Genomic DNA, 18,081 nt, shown 5'->3' on the forward strand with positions numbered 1-18,081 from the left:
GCATGAAATAACGGTCGGACATCGGACATTTTCCGCCCGTTTTCGGTCGTTGTCCTGGCGAAATATCCGCCATGCGCCAGTCATGGAGAAACCATTTAAGGCACACTATATGGCACACATGTACATGTACATGTAGGCTGTGGTACTAGTAAGGGGAAACTTAGCCAAGCATTTTCTTTCTTTCTTTTTCCTTTCTCCGTTTCTTTTACATGCAGGACAAGAAGGCAACGCTCATCATCCATGCCCGCGTCGACGACATTATGTCGCATGTAATGGAGTTCCTGGGCCTTGCCATCGATGCTGATGGTGGCAGTGGCTGTGGTGCAGGTGCCATGTTGAAAGCAGAACCGTGTCAGACTACATTAGAAGCTACACCAGCAGAGGCAACAGCGGCACACTTGGATTCTCCGCGCACAGCTACTGTTACTGCCGGTGGCACGACTGCTGGTAGTGGTGGGGCTAGTAGTGCTGTAGGTTCTGCCAGTACATGTGCACAACCGGGGACGGACGCTGACACTTCCCACAAATTTGAACCGCATGACAATGCTAGCACGGCAAATAGACACAATGATCCGTCCTGAGGCATCCTGGGACGGCATGCTGTGAAGCATTCCGAGTCTACATCGCTACGTCCGTGACCTGTGTTGCATAGGAAGTTAGGAACTGTTCAATACACCATAATGAAAGGTTAGTGTCAGTGTCGGTTGGTGCTGGACTCCAACAATATCGCACGTAGACAGACTGTAGACAGACTGCCGGTGGTTAGGCTATGTGCTCCTAGGCACTGTGCCGTCATGTCTGATACTTATCCGAGATTTGCAGAGGATTATTCCACTTGACCCGTCACGATCAGAGGAGAGGAGGAGAGCATCACTTTGTTCTTATGACCTGAGGCAGTGCAGCGTAGTATATTCTTCCATTGCATAATCACTGAGTGCTGAGAGAGTCACATCAACCTCTTTTTCACATTGTAGAGTATTGTCACTTTTAACTATTATATATCTAGCAGGCTGCTTTATTTGCGGAGAGAGTATCTAGTCATAGGAGAAGTCATTGTCCCCACACTGGGTACTGGGCCACAGTTCTATTCTTCACACTTGCACGTTACTAGAACTTGTTAAGGTTTTTCTTAGGGCTCAGTCACACTGTTTGAACAGGACGCAACCTAATTTTATTTCTGCTGTGTATGTGTGTATTTCAATTTTCAACACCCAGGAGGATAGATAGAGATGCCCCATGGTTCGCTCAAGCGATTAGGGTTTTTTGGTACGGTTTCTTTGAAATTCTTTCTGTTTTGTCTGTTCGTTTGTTTTGGAGACTTTGTTGCTTGTCTGTCCTCCTTTTTAACTATAGTGTCGGAACTGCAGACAAGCTAGTGTGTCCCATGTGGGATGTGAAGAGAAAGGGGCAAGAAGTCTGTGGAAGTCTAGAATTGCTGTTGAGTGGGCAAACTTCTGTTGCAATCATCCACAGTGAGTAGTAACATGTCTGTTTTAATTCCCCCTCTGTACAGGATATATCATGGATAGGTAGGAGGATGGATGGGATGTGAAGAATAGGTCTTGTGCTCTTGTTGCTGCTGCTGACTAGGCAAAACGCCTGTCCTTGCAAGCATCATATAATAGCCTAACCACCGTTTTGGAGGCCAGGAGTAGTAAAATGACATCACTGCTCCCTTGCTTGGAGGTGTGATTAGAATAGTTTTGTGTGGAGTCCGAGAATTGCTTCTCTTGCTGCTGCTGCTGAATGGGAAAAATAGTTTAGCAAACATCCTACCTAACCACTGACTTGTAGTCACTAACAGCTGAAAGAAACTTAGTACTAGTGTGGCATTCTACTTCAAAGTATTAAATTAATTCTATGTTTTGTTTTAAAGTCACTAAAGTGGTGTGATCTATGATCGTAGAACAAGCATTGCTTCCTTTGAGCATCAAGCCGTCTATGCGGAGTTTGTGAATTCCTACACGTATAATATGTTGGTTCAATAAAGGATAAAGGAGAGTGTTGTGCCAGTGTATGCACGCTGCTGCCTTATGCAATGGCGCTGACTGCACGTGGCTCTCGCATCTGGAACATGTAGTTGCTCTGGCGGCCCTTGAAGCTGGCTGACCTGCCCTTGTTGGCGCCTGTGCGTGTTGTGCCTATGTCTAGGCTGTACTTGGGTCCTGGTACACTGCGCTGTTGTGCTGCATGCAAGAAACACAACACAGAACAGTACGAGTAGCACACATGGAGGAGTACCGGGGTTTCTATATTGCGTGACATGGCTCACTATAATGAATCTTCAGACAAGGACCATCCAGTACGATACTGTAGTAGCAAGTGATAGTTCACGCTGATGTACTTCCACAGCACTCCACAACAAACTCTACACTAGCACTCTATGCCACACTGCTCCGCTTCACATCTCTACATCTCCACATCACAGAACATCTCCACATCACTCTACATCTCCACATCACAGAACATCTCCATAACTTCACACTAACAGTCTACACCTACCCGTACAGTTTATCCCACAAATCATGTCACCTTGTTCTACATTTATACTCCGAATACTATTCTCCGCACTACACCCATGCCTATCTGAGGAGCACCAGGTCGTCAGGCCCCCGTACAGGCAAGCTACTTAGCTAGGCACCTACTCGTCGCCTGATCAGGCTATGTCAGGCGCATGCAGAACTGCCGGTATATGTACTCACTTGTATTCTCGAGGTGTTTGTGTTTGGCACCAAAGCTCTTTGATACGGGGTCTGGCCTCAAGTAGTCGTCGCTGACTTCATAGACATCCGGTCCGGGACCGTCTTCATTTGTTCCTGTCAGAAGCAGACACAGTGCAGAAGAAGCTCAGTCTAAGTTCTAACTACCCGGACCCATGTCTAATGCATGTGCTGTGCTTGTGTGGACTTGGGTCTCATAGAACTGCATGATCACTGCAGTAGTGGTGCAGCACCTGTAAATCATGTGTAACCGACTCCCTAAGAAACAGCTGCTGCTGCTGCTGCTGCTGCTGCATGGGCTCATAATCAACCCTGGATTGGCACAGGTAGGGCGCACGTACATGAAAATGTTGTGCTAGATGTTGCACATGCTGGTACTGTCGTGGACATTGAAATCTAGACCGAGGCCTTACTGCTTTTAGCACATACATGCACTGTAGTTCACGCATACACACTATAAAAATGGGTCGGCAGTGCTTGCGGCTGCAGGGTCAACGCCCCCTGGCCGCTTGACTTCAACGGATTTCAATGTCCACAGCAGTACATGTTTCTACGTATGAGAAGTGTGCTGAGTGTGTGCTACCAATGCAGTGCACTGCATGGTCTCACTCTAGTCAATCAGTCGTGCAGCTCACCTCTGGGTGCATATCCACGGCGATTGCTGGGCATGCGGAGGGTTTTCCCCATGCTGTACTGCGCTGCCCTGGCCCTGTGTGGCTGTACAGGTGTTGTGTGCTCGTATCCATGGGCATTTGGTGCAGGTACTGTGTCTGAGTGGAGGTGGCAATCAACAGCAAGGAGTCAGGCACTGATAACAGTTACACCAGGTACATAGTGTGACACCATGGGATTAGAGTGTAAACCTATCCGACCGTCGTCAATTATGTAGCATATGCCAGTAAAGGTCACAACGGTAAATGCAAACCATCCACTGTTGATGTAAGTGCACGCTATCCGAAGCTTTTACTTGGCTCCGGCTGTCCATGAGAAACATCCATGCCAGAGGGCTCTACCCGTAGACAAGACGGTGAAATGCTTTCTCACACCATACTCAACTGAAGTGTAGTGACAATAATAGGTGTGTACACCACTTTTCCGTGACGTTAGCATGAGTCATGTATGCTTCACTGGTACTGAGTACCGCAGCAAGGCACTGAGGACTGTAACCAATCATGTACTAGTACATAGACTCGTGGAATTCACAGGTGCACAGTCTTATCGCTGCCTTGTGTTGATCAAAACAGAACTCACTTCTCCTTGGACGGTGTCTCCAAGCCATGGAATATGATGGCTGGTCATTGATGGAGAAGTCACGTATCCGTCCATGCTTATTCGGTGAAGGGTTGTCCATGACATTGCCTGAACCACCAACAAAATGACATGCCGGGCATTGCAAGTATTAGGGACATTTATCTCGGAGAGTTACATACTGTGCAACCAGAAAATGTTTGGTAACGCCGGCACTTTTTCACAGGGGGAGGGGGGGGGGTTGCAAACAGAGTAGGGGGAGGGGGGCCTGCCCCCCCCCCCCCCCCTGCCTAGAAGAACCCTGCTGATGATATCACATCAAATTTTCTGGTGGTTTTACAGTATTCTGCAGTTTGTAGACTATTACGCCTGCATTGTGTGTAGCTGGCCTGCATTGCCTTGCCTGCATGGCCTGCATTGCCTGCATTGCCTGCATTGCCTTGCATGCTCAGTCACCTGTGCTTTACTTGTAAAAGCGGGCTTGTGCCGTCAACTTACCTATATCGGGATACTGCAGGATGTCAGGGTAAACTGGCCGGCATCTCTCTGCGTTCCTGTAGCTTGGCGCGCAGGGGAAACGGTCGAAGCCGCTGGTGTCAAACTCAACTGGAGCTGGGGTCGGTGCTTCATCTAAACATCACAACAATGATGACAAAGGCATGTGTATGTTAGGCAGGTGTAAAACAACCGCGAAGCAAGACAGTGAATAGGAGAAAGTTGAAATTCTAGCGGTCGCCATGCCAGTCCTCACATGGTTTTCACGTCAAAGTGCCGCAGGTGCTCCTCATCAATACTATTAAACTTTTGTCTCACGTAAGCACACAGCACACATGCCACACACCATGGCTGTTGCTGCACAGGCGATAAGCCTATAACCCTACTCTCCAGGCAGTTATGGATGATACGCTGCTCTTACTGCACACATGTATCATGTATGTCAGCAGGCGCACAAGCTCATGATGTGATATGTATTATGCAGTCAGGGCCTCGCACCGGACACTGCCTACATTAAAAATAGGATTATGAAGCAGAAGGCATGCAGTAACAGAATGTGATGTGATGTGAGCTCGTGCACACAATGTGTTTGCCTTGTTTACCGGTCCGCTCGAATTCCCGGTACGTCATTGTATGAGAGGGAGGAATGTTAAGTCGCCTCGGTGAGTACTCATTAGGCGCTGGTCCGACGAAGTCTGCGATAGCACAACATTCATTACACACCAAAGAAAACACACAGTTAGGTCTACTGACATACATTTACTACACGTAAACAATGCACAGGAAGAAAACGATGGGAGTTCCATGTTTTCTGCAGTGAGGATACACGTGTCACCTCTTACCGGATAGACAGCCTACAGCTCTTTCATAGCAGCACCACTCTACTCCAACTACAGCAGGTAGATACTACCAGAGCACCCAACACTAGCAGAATAAAAAGCATGACCTTAGTTCTGAAAGCCAATAACTGCACTGACGTAGAATCCAGTCCAGGTACTGTACACATTCTCTTACTTTTTGGTTGGCTGCGTGTGAGGGTGATATTGGCGCTAATGCAGTAATGGGAGCCACAAGCCTAGCACTATGCTATAGGCGCTAACAAGAGTACATGTACTCTTGGCGCTAACGTAGAGCTGCAAAGACTAGATGCTGCGTGTCGGAATGTTCACTTCTTCTTGAATGTCTCCATACAAGCATGGTAGACACATTCAGGCGATGCATTGTACCGGTTTAACAGTGTGATCCTCTTTTCAGGAGAAGTCAGCAGCAAACAGAATTCAGCACCGCACATGCACTGGCAGCTAAACCCGGTACAACTATCCTCGCAGATACACACTTCACGGCCAACATGTCACTAGTGTAGTGCTGGACTGCATGGGAAATTGGACCCAAACGACAGCCCCACACAGGAACACTCAAGTAGTGCGAAAATCCAACCCAAAGTGCAAAACTGGCACCGTGAACCAGTTTCAATTGCATCACTGCATTTGTACACGTGTATGTCCAGCCGCATTCGATATTCGTAGCACTTCTAGGGTGTCAAGGGCCGTGCAAGTTACGGGTGCCAGAACATGCGCTTTGGGTTAGATTTCACCTAGCGTAGCTGTAGTGCAATGTATACTGATTACCAGTACAATGTATACGTCGACTGTGACCAGTTCACGCTTTCACTGTCACGTCTAGTACATTGGCCAGGCCGCAGTGGATCGGTAGCTTCACACCATGCAAGCCACACTGGTTATAGCTGCCTTACTGTCCAGTTTCTTGTGGCGGCTGGCAAGGGATGTTGCTAGGCCGGATCCCATCTGGTCAGGAACATAGTATTCTGCAGGTCCAGGTGTTTCTGTTTCTGTTGTTGAGGATTATCCAAATGGCAAAGAAGCAAGATGTACAATGTTAAATTCGTGAACAAAAACACAACACCAGCCAATTGATTTTCCGCCAACATGAAACCTACTTGTACTGAAGCCGCACACAACCCAAGTTCTCTCCCGCAAACCATTGAGCCTTGTGGCGCAGTACAACCGGCACACCATGCTTTTGCCAGTAGCGTGCCGGGGACTGTTTCGTCCTGTTCCATGCAACATGATCATTCAATGTAATGACTCAAGTCATCATTTCACACAACATCTCTCCACCGTGAGTCTCGCACAGCACCAATTTCACAGCATCATAAATTCAGTAAATGTATGGGAGTCTTTCTGACAACTTGCACCTACAATACGCCGTGGCATGCTTGCAGCCACTGTGACGTATACAGGATTCCACAGAAAAGTCGTACAGTGTGGCCCATGACTGTACACTACACATCAACGTCAGTCGGTTTATACAGTCGGCACATCATTAGCCTTGTCCCAGGCATTATCAAACTCATATTCTTTTCCCAATACAGCTATACTCAATCTAAATCTAGCTCACCTGAAGACTTTCCCAGTTTGCCAGCCAGGCTAGTTGCTCTCCCAGGAGACAGGATCCGTCCATGCCCAATATCTTCCTGGAACGGCCCTGTGCAGAAAAGAGCGGCAAGGACGTAGCACAGCCGTTACTACAATGAAACCACCCGTGAGTACACATTGCATTCATCATAGTAGAGCCAAACAGAATGCACGTAAGTCGATCTACAACAGTAGAAGTACTCTTGATATGAAGTACTTTTGGTGAGTTCCCCTGTGGTTTCGACTGTAAATGGTCCTGTCCTTAATCTCCTAGCACCATTATTGTGGGGGACCATATTTCCAATGGTGAAACCCATAGTCGAAGTACTCAAGAGTTGACCAACACTTCGGAATTCCCGGGCCAAAGTACTACTTTCCACACAGAGCCACTGCCCATTGCTCACAGTAGCAAGGTGAACCGTATCCATCCAAGACTGCCGTGCACCAACTGGTCGGCATCATGCACCGCGCTTCTACACATCTGATGAACAATGTGTACAACTAGTGACTTGCCTTGGCCATAGCTGGTGTAGTCATAGATCTTAGCCATGCCGAAAGTGTACGCCGTTCCCTCCTCGTCATCCGGCCAGTAGTCCGGACCAGGAGTTTTGAACCCTGTGTCGACATAACATCAGTGCACACAAACAATTCCTGTTGCCAAAAGTCGGAACAACTATCGCGTCGGGGAAAATGTTAGCGGGGACAAACCATTTGCGTATGTGAATATCTCCAAATGTTCGCGGTGGAATTATTAGTGATGCAGCTACTCCTTTTAAATTTGACGTCGACGTTTTCATAAAACGTCGATTGGTAACCGGAAAACTTATGATACGCTACCTGCCCATCGCTGAAGCAAAGATAGGGAGGCTATGTTAGACACAGCATCGGACAAAATTACATCAGGGGCGTCACACACGATATAACCAGTATGACCATGGTCGTACCACTTTTTGTCCCGGATGGTCTGCCCAGAGCGCATGTGGAGCGTTAGACCGTGCTCTGTTGGCTGAAAAATCCGACAAGCTACCGCTATGCTGCTTAGACTCACCATGAGTGTCGGTCGGTGGTATAGTCCTGTTGACAAGGCCTGCATGGATCCCCTCCTTGTGGCGAATGCCAAAAGAGGACTTCTGGGCATGACGCCCGGTGTCCGTGTACCTGGGTCGGTAGTGACCCGGTCCGGGGTCGTCTCGAATGTGATAGTCATCTGTGAGGAATGAGGATGGCGGCACATGCATGCGAATGTCATACACATGGAGATGCGGGTAGTGCCGTGGTACCAACATGACGTCAAGATAATCTTCCTAGAATGGGAAGAGAGTTTGCTAATGGCCACCAGCGTATCTGTAAAAACTGAAACGACTGTCATTCAGTAAGGGGAGACCAGTGCACTATTTTGGTACAGTAGGTACTAACATTTGCTTGCAACGGTCTCAGCATGGATACTGGTGGCAAGCCAAACCAAGCTCCATGGATACAGCAAATCTGCATTTACTCCCCAGGCTCATCTGTGGTAGGGCTGCGCATTTTCCAAGCTGGTATATTCCGATGAGATCTGGTTAGATTACCCATCACTTATAATTTCGATTTTCAGAGTTACACCGATTCACACAAAAGACACATACCAGTAGTTAATGTGGATCCAGGTTACATTACCGCACACCTCGACGGCTTAGTTGGTGTGGTGGAAGCGGGATAATCAGAAATGAGGTGCAAGCAATCACTGTACACCACATTCAAAGCAGAACTTTTACAAGCCGTGCATTGACGATGTTCGAACTTTTGGGTGTGAATCTTTTCACTACATTGTACATGTAGCCCAGTACTAATGTCTTCTAGCATCTGTACATGTAGCCCAGTACTAATGTCTTCTAGCATCTGTACATGTAGCCCAGTACTAATGTCTTCTAGCATTCTACATGTAGCCCAGTACTAATGTCTTCTAGCATCTGTACATGTAGTCCAGTACTAATGTCTTCTAGCATCTGTACATGTAGCCCAGTACTAATGTCTTCTAGCATCTGTACATGTACTGCCCAGTACTAATGTCTTCTAGCATCTGTACATGTAGCCCAGTACTAATGTCTTCTAGCATCTGTACATGTAGCCCAGTACTAATGTCTTCTAGCATCTGTACATGTAGTCCAGTACTAATGTCTTCTAGCATCTGTACATGTAGCCCAGTACTAATGTCTTCTAGCATCTGTGAGCGGACAAGGTAGAAATGGAACGTTAACTGCAGTCTGGCAAAAACTGTTTTTTTGCATGAAGGTCACCTACAACTATCTGTTTTTCAGATCCCAAAGTTTCAGACTGATACTATGGTGGGAAGTGCCTTACATTCACCATTTTCTAGATGCCGGTCAGTATTTTAACGTCTGTTTCGGGATGATTTAAACAGTCCACCCTTCAGTACAACCAAAACACTGAAAAAACCATTATCTTGGCCTGTATTTCTCCACAAGTGTATATCAGTGTGAAAGATGAGCTGATCACACACATGGCCCGACTCGTTTGAGGTGTAACCAAGCAACAAAACCACATAACTAGAAACAGCCGGAGCCGAAAAATCAGCTCCAGAGTAACTCGTGATGCAAGGCAAAATAATAGGACTGTTGAAGCTGGTACTCAATCCACACATCAAATACCACTACACACATGTCAAAATAGAAGAATTTGGCGGACAAATGGTAATTCCAGTGCGTTCTTGCTTCAGCCATGTGTGCACGCTCTCATCGTATACTGTTGGCGACCTCGGACTCTGCTCTGATGCATTGAGGCTCCCGACGACTGAGCGGCGCACCTTGGTAATATAGTTTGTAACATTTTGGCAGGAGACAGACAGCTCTTGAACACACAGCATCGAAATAATATTCCGGAGACGCACCACCAATACGGTGCCCATTGGCGAAGCAGGACGAGTCCACAGACTTGAGAAACTGTACTTAACGTAACGTTACACATCAGTCCGCAATCCGAGGCCCGATTTGACTTCTTTCCACTCAGCTCATGTTCACCAGCCTTGACCATTCTGTGTATCTCAATTCTTAAAACACTCATTTCCAGACAGTGCACGATGCAGGTCTGCCACTTGCATCCAATACATTGGGCAACAGGTAGCTAGTTGTTCTGGGCTATTAAGTCCCTGCATACGTTCCCCTGTGGTGCACGACGCTATTGTTTCTTCAGCTCCTGCGCTGTGTGCTTCAAAGCTCTGAAGTCGGTTCGGCGTATACATTCAGTACAACTCAGCATCCACAGGAACGTTCCCCTTCATTGGTGTTATCATCATCACTGCTGTCACCACGTTCGCCTGCATCCGAAAGATCCATCTCATTTGTTCCCTATGTCTTTTTGTACCGCGCTGAAGCCAGCAGCAAACAAAACGCTGATCGGCACGTCGTTTTCGGCGTAGTGGAAGACGCTCCCGACTACTACCTGACTCAGAAACGCTCTCAGAATCAGAGAAGCTCTCAGCACCTGACAGCAGGCTATCAGCTGATCGCCGTCACCTCCAAATTCGCCCGTCAATACGCCACCCGTCGCACAACTAGCTGCCATATCTTCCTTCAGCCATAACGGATTCACTTCAAATTTTCAGTGCTGGACCTTGAAGCCCTGTGCTGAGCGAGGCACAAGCGCTTGATGCAAATAGAGCCCTCTAACCCAGGTAAAAAATATGCCACCGTTTGCCAAACTTCAAACGCCTGTATCTCAAAATGATGTCATGCAGCTAACGTTCCATTTCTACCTTGTCCGCTCACATCTGTACATGTAGTCCAGTACTAATGTCTTCTAGCATCTGTACATGTAGTCCAGTACTAATGTCTTCTAGCATCTGTACATGTAGCCCAGTACTAATGTCTTCTAGCATCTGTACATGTAGCCCAGTACTAATGTCTTCTAGCATCTGTACATGTAGCCCAGTACTAATGTCTTCTAGCATCTGGTTACCATGGTAATCATACGAGTACAGTCGTCCCTCTCTAATCCGGCACCTTTTGCTACGGCGTTTTCTACTGGATTAACGAGTGTGCTGGATTAAGAAATCCTGCCCTCCGACCCGGCCCTACCCAATTGCATGCATGTATCATATGTACGTCAAAACGCAGGGTTTTTCCGTGTCGACCCAAGTATTTGGTGCACGGCTTTATATTCTCAATTGTTCTCCGGGAATATACACAGTGATAAAGTGATAAAGTAAAACAGAGAACATGTTCACATGTACTCTTGCACACACACACACGCACACACACACACACGCACACACACACACACCTGAAAATTGGCAGGACACTACTCCTTGCTAAAATAAGAAAGTATGGTTGACTGCCGTTGTCTCCTGGACAAGCCTAGCCTGGCCTGGCAAGGAGTGCACCTGTACGGTACGCGATTTACGACTGCCGGATTATGAAACCAAACTACGTGCAGTTTGAGCGATTTGTTTCAAAAAGTCACTGCCGGAGGCGGAATTCATGTGCCGGATTAAGATGAAGGAATTGAACGAAAAAAATCGGTTTCATCAGAAAGTGCGCCGGTTGGCAAGGGTTCCGGATAAACAAGTGCCGGATTAGAGAGGGACGACTGTACATGCACATGAACACACAGAGGCCGCAGTGCGCCTTAAAACCCGCTGCTAGAGTGCTCAATACGCGGGTGTGATGCCGGGCAGACTGCACAGTACTACCTCTTGTCCGTATCAATACAACTAGACTGAGTAGAACACGCGGATCCGGTGACTTACGCCGTGGGTGGTAGGGAGCAGTGGTGCCCTTGGCTGTCAGTGCCACTGATTTTGGCCGCTCGCTGCGCTTCTTAAACATCATGTCACCGGACGTGTCGTATTTCTCTGGTCCCGGATGTGTATTTGCTGCAGAAGAAGAATACACGAAAGCGGAAACTATGGTGTGCACACTTTGTCCATTTATAATACAACAAGAAAATGAACAAAGGCCGCTATAGATCAGTATAGCGGATCAGTAATATGGAAAAAGAAAAGGACCTGTAAGTTATTAGTTATGACCAACAGTCCACCAAGGTAGTGTGAGAGTCGGCTAGTGCAACAACAATGCACAAAACTGACAAGGATATTGAGACATTCGACGACCTGACACCTAGCTCCAACACATCTCTTGGTGGACAGTTAGTCATAACTAGTAACTTATAGGTCCTTTTCTCTTTCCATATTACTATTGACTCAACATCCGAGTTTTTATAGATCAGTATAGTGCCGCTTATCCAAGTTTTGTGCATATCCATTCCATATGGCATTCATTGCCTGGGAAGATCGAATGCAGAGGCAGAAGGTGCCATGGACGACGTCTGTGCCACATTGTGCTTGCTAACATCCCGCCAGCACTGGTCACTGCGGAGCACGACTCAAGCTGTTTGTGCTGCCCACGGCCGTGATGATATTTGCAACTCCACACCGTGGCTGTCAAACTCCAGCTACTAGGCAACAAACTTGATTTCCGGCACATGTTTTAGTGTGCTATGCTATTTGGGGCTGCAGTGGTAACGGCAAAGATTATTGTTTTGTCTATCAGAGTCTGAAATCTAGACTCAAAAGTAAAAAGCAATATTGTTAAAATGCATATCGGAGGAATACATGTAGATATCCAGGGTTCTAGCCAGGTCAAAAAAATAGCAGGGGGGGGGGGGAAGAGGAAACAGTTACCCCGTATCCCATGTTTCCATTTTCCAAAATTGTCTTGCCATGCAAAATGCAACGTACAGGGGTAAACCCCGGACTTCACCCCAGACAAATGTGCCTTTATTACCCCTCTTTTAGTGACTATCCACTGCATTTTCCGTTGAATTGCCTGAATAAACACAAAAATCGACAAATGAGTAGGGGGGGGGCAACACTTTTTCACAGGGGGCGCGCAAACAGAGTGTGTGTGTGGGGGGGGGGGGGGAGGGCTGTGCCCCCTACCCCGGCTAGAACCCTGATATCATTTGGCTAGGAGAAATTCAAGTTTTAGCAAAACACTCCTTTCTCGTGAACCTCCAAAACTAGAGCAGCGCTCATCTGACCCATTTTACATGGCATCACCAGCTGCTTCAACCATGTACGGTACGGTCGACCGCATTATGTGCTCGTTATGTTTGTAAAGGAGTCACGGAATCATCACCATTGACTATTTTACACCCATTATCTACTCTGTGTTCAGCATATTTGTTAAAACCCGCAGGACCTCCCAGTGTTTGCTAGTCCTGACACAGGGCACATCGGCCTAACTAAAGTTATTCCGGGATAGGTTAGCCGGCGAAACTGAGAGTGGTGTCAACAGAGCTTGGCTAAGTGTGCATGCATGCAATGAGGTACCTCGGAACTTGTACGGCGACTTGATGGAGTAAGCAGCTGACTTTGGTCGAATCAAGTCATCCTTGATATCGTACTGCGGTCCAGGGGTTGTCTCCGCTAAGATGTGCAAACAAACAATCAAACACACACACACACTTGTACTTGTTGCTCACTGCCAAAACTGGTCATGTGGGTCTCCCCGGGAGAGGGGAGAGAGACTCAAAAGGAATCTTGGAAAGATGACTCAATTGGCTATTGAACCGCCCAACGGCCGACACACCCTGAAATCCCCAAACTATGGGTGGACTTGGGAAATGATCCCACTTATGGGCTCACCACACCTCAGTAAGTGGGTGAGGACAAGGTGCAGAAAAAGGATCAGTGACGGCATCAGGGTATCCGTCCCGGGATCCAACTGCAGTTACCCCTACCCCCAGTGAAGGTAATACTTGCTACTAGTGTGGGTGCCTAAATCAGTGTGGACCTGGTATAAGCTTCACTAGCACCATTGATTACACAAGAGTTAATCTAGCCAGAAGCAGTCCATGGTTAACAGGTATGTATACTTCAAGTAGAAAGTATATGAACCCTGGAATCAACAAAACATTACACCTTCAAGCAGCCGAACCTGTTGGCAACAGACCCAACACAATCAGGCATAAGTGTACCCACCAATCGAATTAGCTGGCACACACAGACACGCACACACACACACACGCACACACACCTTTGACCTTTGACGCCCATCGCCGGAGGCGATGATAGCAATGCTATGGCAGAAGCCTTAGCAACTTGTGCTGGGATTGCACCATTCAACAGCTTGCAAGGCTGAAGAATTGACCGTCACTATTCAGCCTGGTCTACACCATACAGCTATTTTGAAGTGACTAATTTCTGGCCAGTGAATCCCTATTTTTGGTCTTTTTTTCATTTTTTTTCCCCGCACACACAACACACCACATACTCACATACTTCGGCATGCACTGGCTGTTGGTAACCACCCAGGAGAATGAAAGAAAAGTCAGGAAGAGTCTGAGAAAGAGAAGAAAGACGTGTGTGACCATAATCGTCGGGAATCGAACCCGCAACCTATCGATTGGAAATCGCTGCACATACCACTGCACCATATGGGACACACACATGGACGCACACACACACACACACACACACACACACACACACACGTTCACGCACACATGCCGACACAACATGGCACAGTAGAGTTGATCAAGCTCGTACCAAGTACGGTCAATGGCTCTCCAATCGTAACGCCCATCGCTGTACGCGGTCGACTCTTGCGCCCTACATGCAACACACCAGCACAGACACAGCTGTATGGCGTCAGCGTGTAATATTCTTTGATAGCCTCGTACACATCAAGTCATCAACCATAATTATCTAGCCCAAAAAATACTACAATAGCGCTGCTATACATCATCTCTGCATCATGTGATTGTACTAGTGTAGAAAGCAGGGGGTAATTTTACTACTCCCTGGTGGAAAGTGTACATGGTACAGTGTATGTGACAGTGAAATCCAGTACTACATGTACCATGTGGTCGGCTCATTGATGCTGGGATTCGGACTGGAGCTGGACCCAAAATGGCCGCCCCAGATGGTCGCGTTTTAGATCATGTGTAACAGCAGATCTCTTCTATGCAGTTACTGAAACTTCAGATGACACACTGCCTGCTGAAGGCATGTGTTTGCATGTGCGCGGCCTCAGCCTTACGTCTTAGTGCGCTTCTCGGTCGATCATCAAAGCTGTCCTCGAGCTCTCCATGGGTTGTTGCATCTGCAAGACTGACTCTTCGCTGTAGCTTTTGAGGTGGGACGGAGTACTCCATTGGTTCGCTGGCCGTCTCCTGTCCATCGGCCGGTGTTCTCTGTTAGAGCACATCACCCAGAGAGGTTTAGCACACACGGGAGACAAGTCATGATACTGACTAATGGGGAGGGAGGATAGACACGATTCTATAGTAGGCCCTGGCGGATAACACCCCCTCCCCCCCCCCGGATAATACTCGAGAAATTGGTGGATTCTACTTGTCAAGCCAATGATCCTTGTCCTCGTGAGTGGTTAAGGGCGAGGGTACAGCCTGTTGGAAGCAAGCAGTGGAGTAAGAGAGAGCCTCGTTTGTTTGTGTATGCTACCCAGTCACCTAATCGGCAGGGTGCTGCCTCGGAAGACAGGAAAGCTGGATGTAAAGATTCTAAAACCCGCCTGCCTGTGGACCCTTCTTTTGCAGCAGCAGCTGCATGCATGTGTAGCTGAGCCAGCATACATTGCACATGCCTGTCCATGATTAGTTTCTTGATGCAGTTCTTGCAGACATTGCGGGCACTGCAGTGTACATGCTCAGCGCAAGCTATGCAGATCCTACCCCTATGCACTCTTTCTGGCTTTGTGTCAAAAGTAATCTGACTTTCTGCTACGCTCCTTGTCCTTCTCGCAGTTAGAGCACTCAGTCTGACGTTGGTGGTCTGCGGCTCAGGCGATTCAGTCCGGCACTCTAAGCTCCGCTAATGAGACCTCAGAAGGTGGAAGCAGCTACGGTTGTCTGGGGATTGAGTGTAGGTTCTGCAGTATACATTGGTGGGCATGCTGCTGCTGGCCATGGAAGCCTGCCATCATGAATACTGCATCGGTGGATTCTACTTCGAAGTACATAATACTGCGCTATACAGCTGTAGGATCGGTGTGAGTGTGTTGACCAAGAACCAGAGCATGGCACTGCTAGCTTGTTCACGCAGCCTGGGAGAATTTCACTGTGGTCTGTACAGATGCTTACAGTCATGTACATGTATGTACCGTCATGCAATAAAGTACATTGTACTGTTACGGGCATTGAAATCCGTTGAGGAGTCGAGCGGCACTCGGGGCGCTGACCTTGCAGCCGTGAGCACTGCTGGTTCATTTTTGCAGTGTTACAGTGCGTGTACGCGCTAAGCAAGTAAGGGCGCCGGCAGCCCCGGTCATTCCACCGGATTTCTATACCCACAGCAGTATTCATGATGGATGCAATTGCATTGCAACTCCCGCCCATGCACAGTGACACTCAGTGACACCTCAGTACTAATACATAACAGATTAACTCCCCACCCCTTTACATGCAGTCAGACCTCAGTACAAACTACTAATAGTACTAATACATAACAGATTAACTCCCCACCCCTTTACATGCAGTCAGACCTCAGTACAAACTACTAATAGTACTAATACTATGATCCACAACATCATAAACACTACAGGCAGTACAGTAGTAGCTAGTCAGTCAGTATCCGTACGTACATACCTCTCCCATCTCCTCCATGACGTATACATGTACGTCTGCTAATCCAGGATGCTGAATGCATGCACCTCAGACTAAAAATCAGATAAGCAGTACAGTGCAGTGCAGTATACGCAGGCCGTTGAAATCCCGGATCGTGATGCAAAAGTAGCTCGCGCACTCAAATCCAAGACTCCCGAGAAAGGCCTAAATAAAACCGCTCGTAAGCCGCTAGGACCCAGGTCTAGCTATGTCTACATGTGCAGGCTTCCAATGCAGACTTGCAGTGAGCGGGTAGCGGGTCTTGAAAAAGATAGATCCTAGGATACAAAGACGTAGACACAAACAAATTTCTCCGAGGCTATGAGTATGAAATGTCATGTACAATGTATAGCCAGTATCCTTTTCTTACGCCGGAGATTCGAAAATGCCTCCACTGGCTCCAGTTCGGGCCCACAACGCATCCACACGTAGATCTAGAATGCGGAAGCTCTTAGTCTTACTTGGAAAACGCCTAGACAGACTCAGTGCCGCTAGCTAGTGGCATAGTCGACGCTGTTGAGTGTTGTCTCCAGTGTTGCCTGCCACTTATCCGAATGTCGCTCACCGAGTCAGGCCAATGCAAGGACTTAGCCTTAGGGTTAGGTAAGGAATGCCGTTCCGCATGCCTGTCTCCGAGTATGACACTCGTTCTGTAGTCACGAGATTCCGATGCGCACAAGAATGCTTTCTTTGCACAGCTAGCCATTGGCATTGGCATTGCCATTGTTTGTAGCCACGGCCCACATATGCACACTCGCAGCACAGGTACTCACGTCGAGCGTCGAAGGAACACACTTTCGTAGCCATGGTCACCTGGACCGGACGGTGACGGGGAAGCCCCATGCAACCACGCGCATGCGGTGAGTACCAGTAGTACATACCGGTACTGTAATAATTATGTCTACCATGCATGATGTACCATCAAGAATATAACCCCCCATTACGTATCTAATATTGACTGAGTACGAGGTCAATATAGGAAATAAAAGCCGAGTAAAAGACCGAGGCGAAGCCGAGGTCTTTTACGAGGTTTTTATTTCCTATACTGACCAAGTACGAAGTCAATATTAGATTTATCACGACAAACAGTCCGTATTTCAAATTCCAAAACGATAACCTCGTGAATCCCGGTTTTATGATTGCACAACCGTTGCACCACCACCTACTCATGCAGTGACAATGCTGCACTAGGCACCGGTCCGCTCAACTGCGCGACCCCTAAGCAGTCAAATATAAGCAGTCAATATAGCCCTAAGGAGTGAAATATGCAGGAATATTTGACTGCTTAGGTATGGCAAAAATCTATGTGAGTCAATACTAAGGGAGTGATAATATGCATTAGCTCTTGGTACCATGCATGGACATGACACACGTGTATGCAGACTGGGGGGTTGGACCCACGGAAATGGTATGCACATAATTCAGGGCTGAGTAGCATAGACATAGTGCTCCCTGACCGAAATGAAGCAGCCAGACATGTCCATTTCGTACATGTTTCATCAGCTGAGATGAGCAATGAGAAGGCATAACCATGAACAGCTGGGGAGGATGAACCGGGACAT

General features: G+C 47.7%; 2 protein-coding genes across 4 annotated transcripts in view; one reads left to right on the forward strand and one right to left on the reverse strand.

Annotated features, from left to right (window-relative positions):
- LOC135809250 (NAD-dependent protein deacetylase Sirt6-like) overlaps positions 1-1,527 on the forward strand; it is an 11,444-nt gene extending 9,917 nt beyond the window's left edge. Inside the window, exons 8-9 of one of the 2 annotated variants that reach the window (XR_010552180.1) lie at positions 216-687; positions 1,354-1,527. Coding sequence is in view for 1 of the 2 variants with exons in the window: in XM_065322550.1 (XP_065178622.1) it covers positions 216-581 (366 nt within the window). In the remaining variant the exon portion in view is untranslated. Of the gene's footprint in view, positions 1-215 lie in introns of both variants that reach the window. The other variant, XM_065322550.1, reaches the window with a different exon arrangement.
- Positions 1,528-1,743: 216 nt separating this feature from the next.
- LOC135809249 (uncharacterized) lies at positions 1,744-16,979 on the reverse strand. 2 transcript variants are annotated; one of them, XM_065322549.1, is made up of 16 exons: positions 16,890-16,979; positions 16,502-16,572; positions 14,938-15,091; positions 14,445-14,507; positions 13,227-13,322; positions 11,643-11,768; positions 7,947-8,105; positions 7,412-7,513; positions 6,882-6,968; positions 6,217-6,312; positions 5,066-5,158; positions 4,467-4,598; positions 3,972-4,079; positions 3,356-3,490; positions 2,703-2,816; positions 1,744-2,186 (listed from the first exon to the last, which is right to left on the reverse strand). In XM_065322549.1, exons 2-16 carry the CDS (start codon positions 16,517-16,519, stop codon positions 2,032-2,034), a joined length of 1,638 nt encoding a protein of 545 aa, XP_065178621.1. In that variant the 5' UTR covers positions 16,520-16,572; positions 16,890-16,979; the 3' UTR covers positions 1,744-2,031. The 2 variants fall into 2 exon arrangements, with proteins under 2 accessions (XP_065178621.1, XP_065178620.1); XM_065322548.1 differs by lacking the exon at positions 16,890-16,979 and having other exon boundaries at positions 16,502-16,872.
- Positions 16,980-18,081: the final 1,102 nt, after the last annotated feature.

The sequence above is a fragment of the Sycon ciliatum genome, chromosome 2 (genome assembly GCF_964019385.1).
Source record: "Sycon ciliatum chromosome 2, ocSycCili1.1, whole genome shotgun sequence".
Classification (NCBI taxonomy): domain Eukaryota; kingdom Metazoa; phylum Porifera; class Calcarea; order Leucosolenida; family Sycettidae; genus Sycon; species Sycon ciliatum.

Bases quoted from the DNA above. Each gene is read 5' to 3' on its own strand.
- LOC135809249 (XM_065322549.1), bottom strand. The intron at 14,508-14,937 runs GTAAGGCTGAGG...TGTTGCATGTAG, and splicing joins ACCGAGAAGCGCACTAAGAC to GGCGCAAGAGTCGACCGCGT. The intron at 4,080-4,466 runs GTAAGTTGACGG...TTGGTGGTTCAG, and splicing joins CCTGCAGTATCCCGATATAG to GCAATGTCATGGACAACCCT.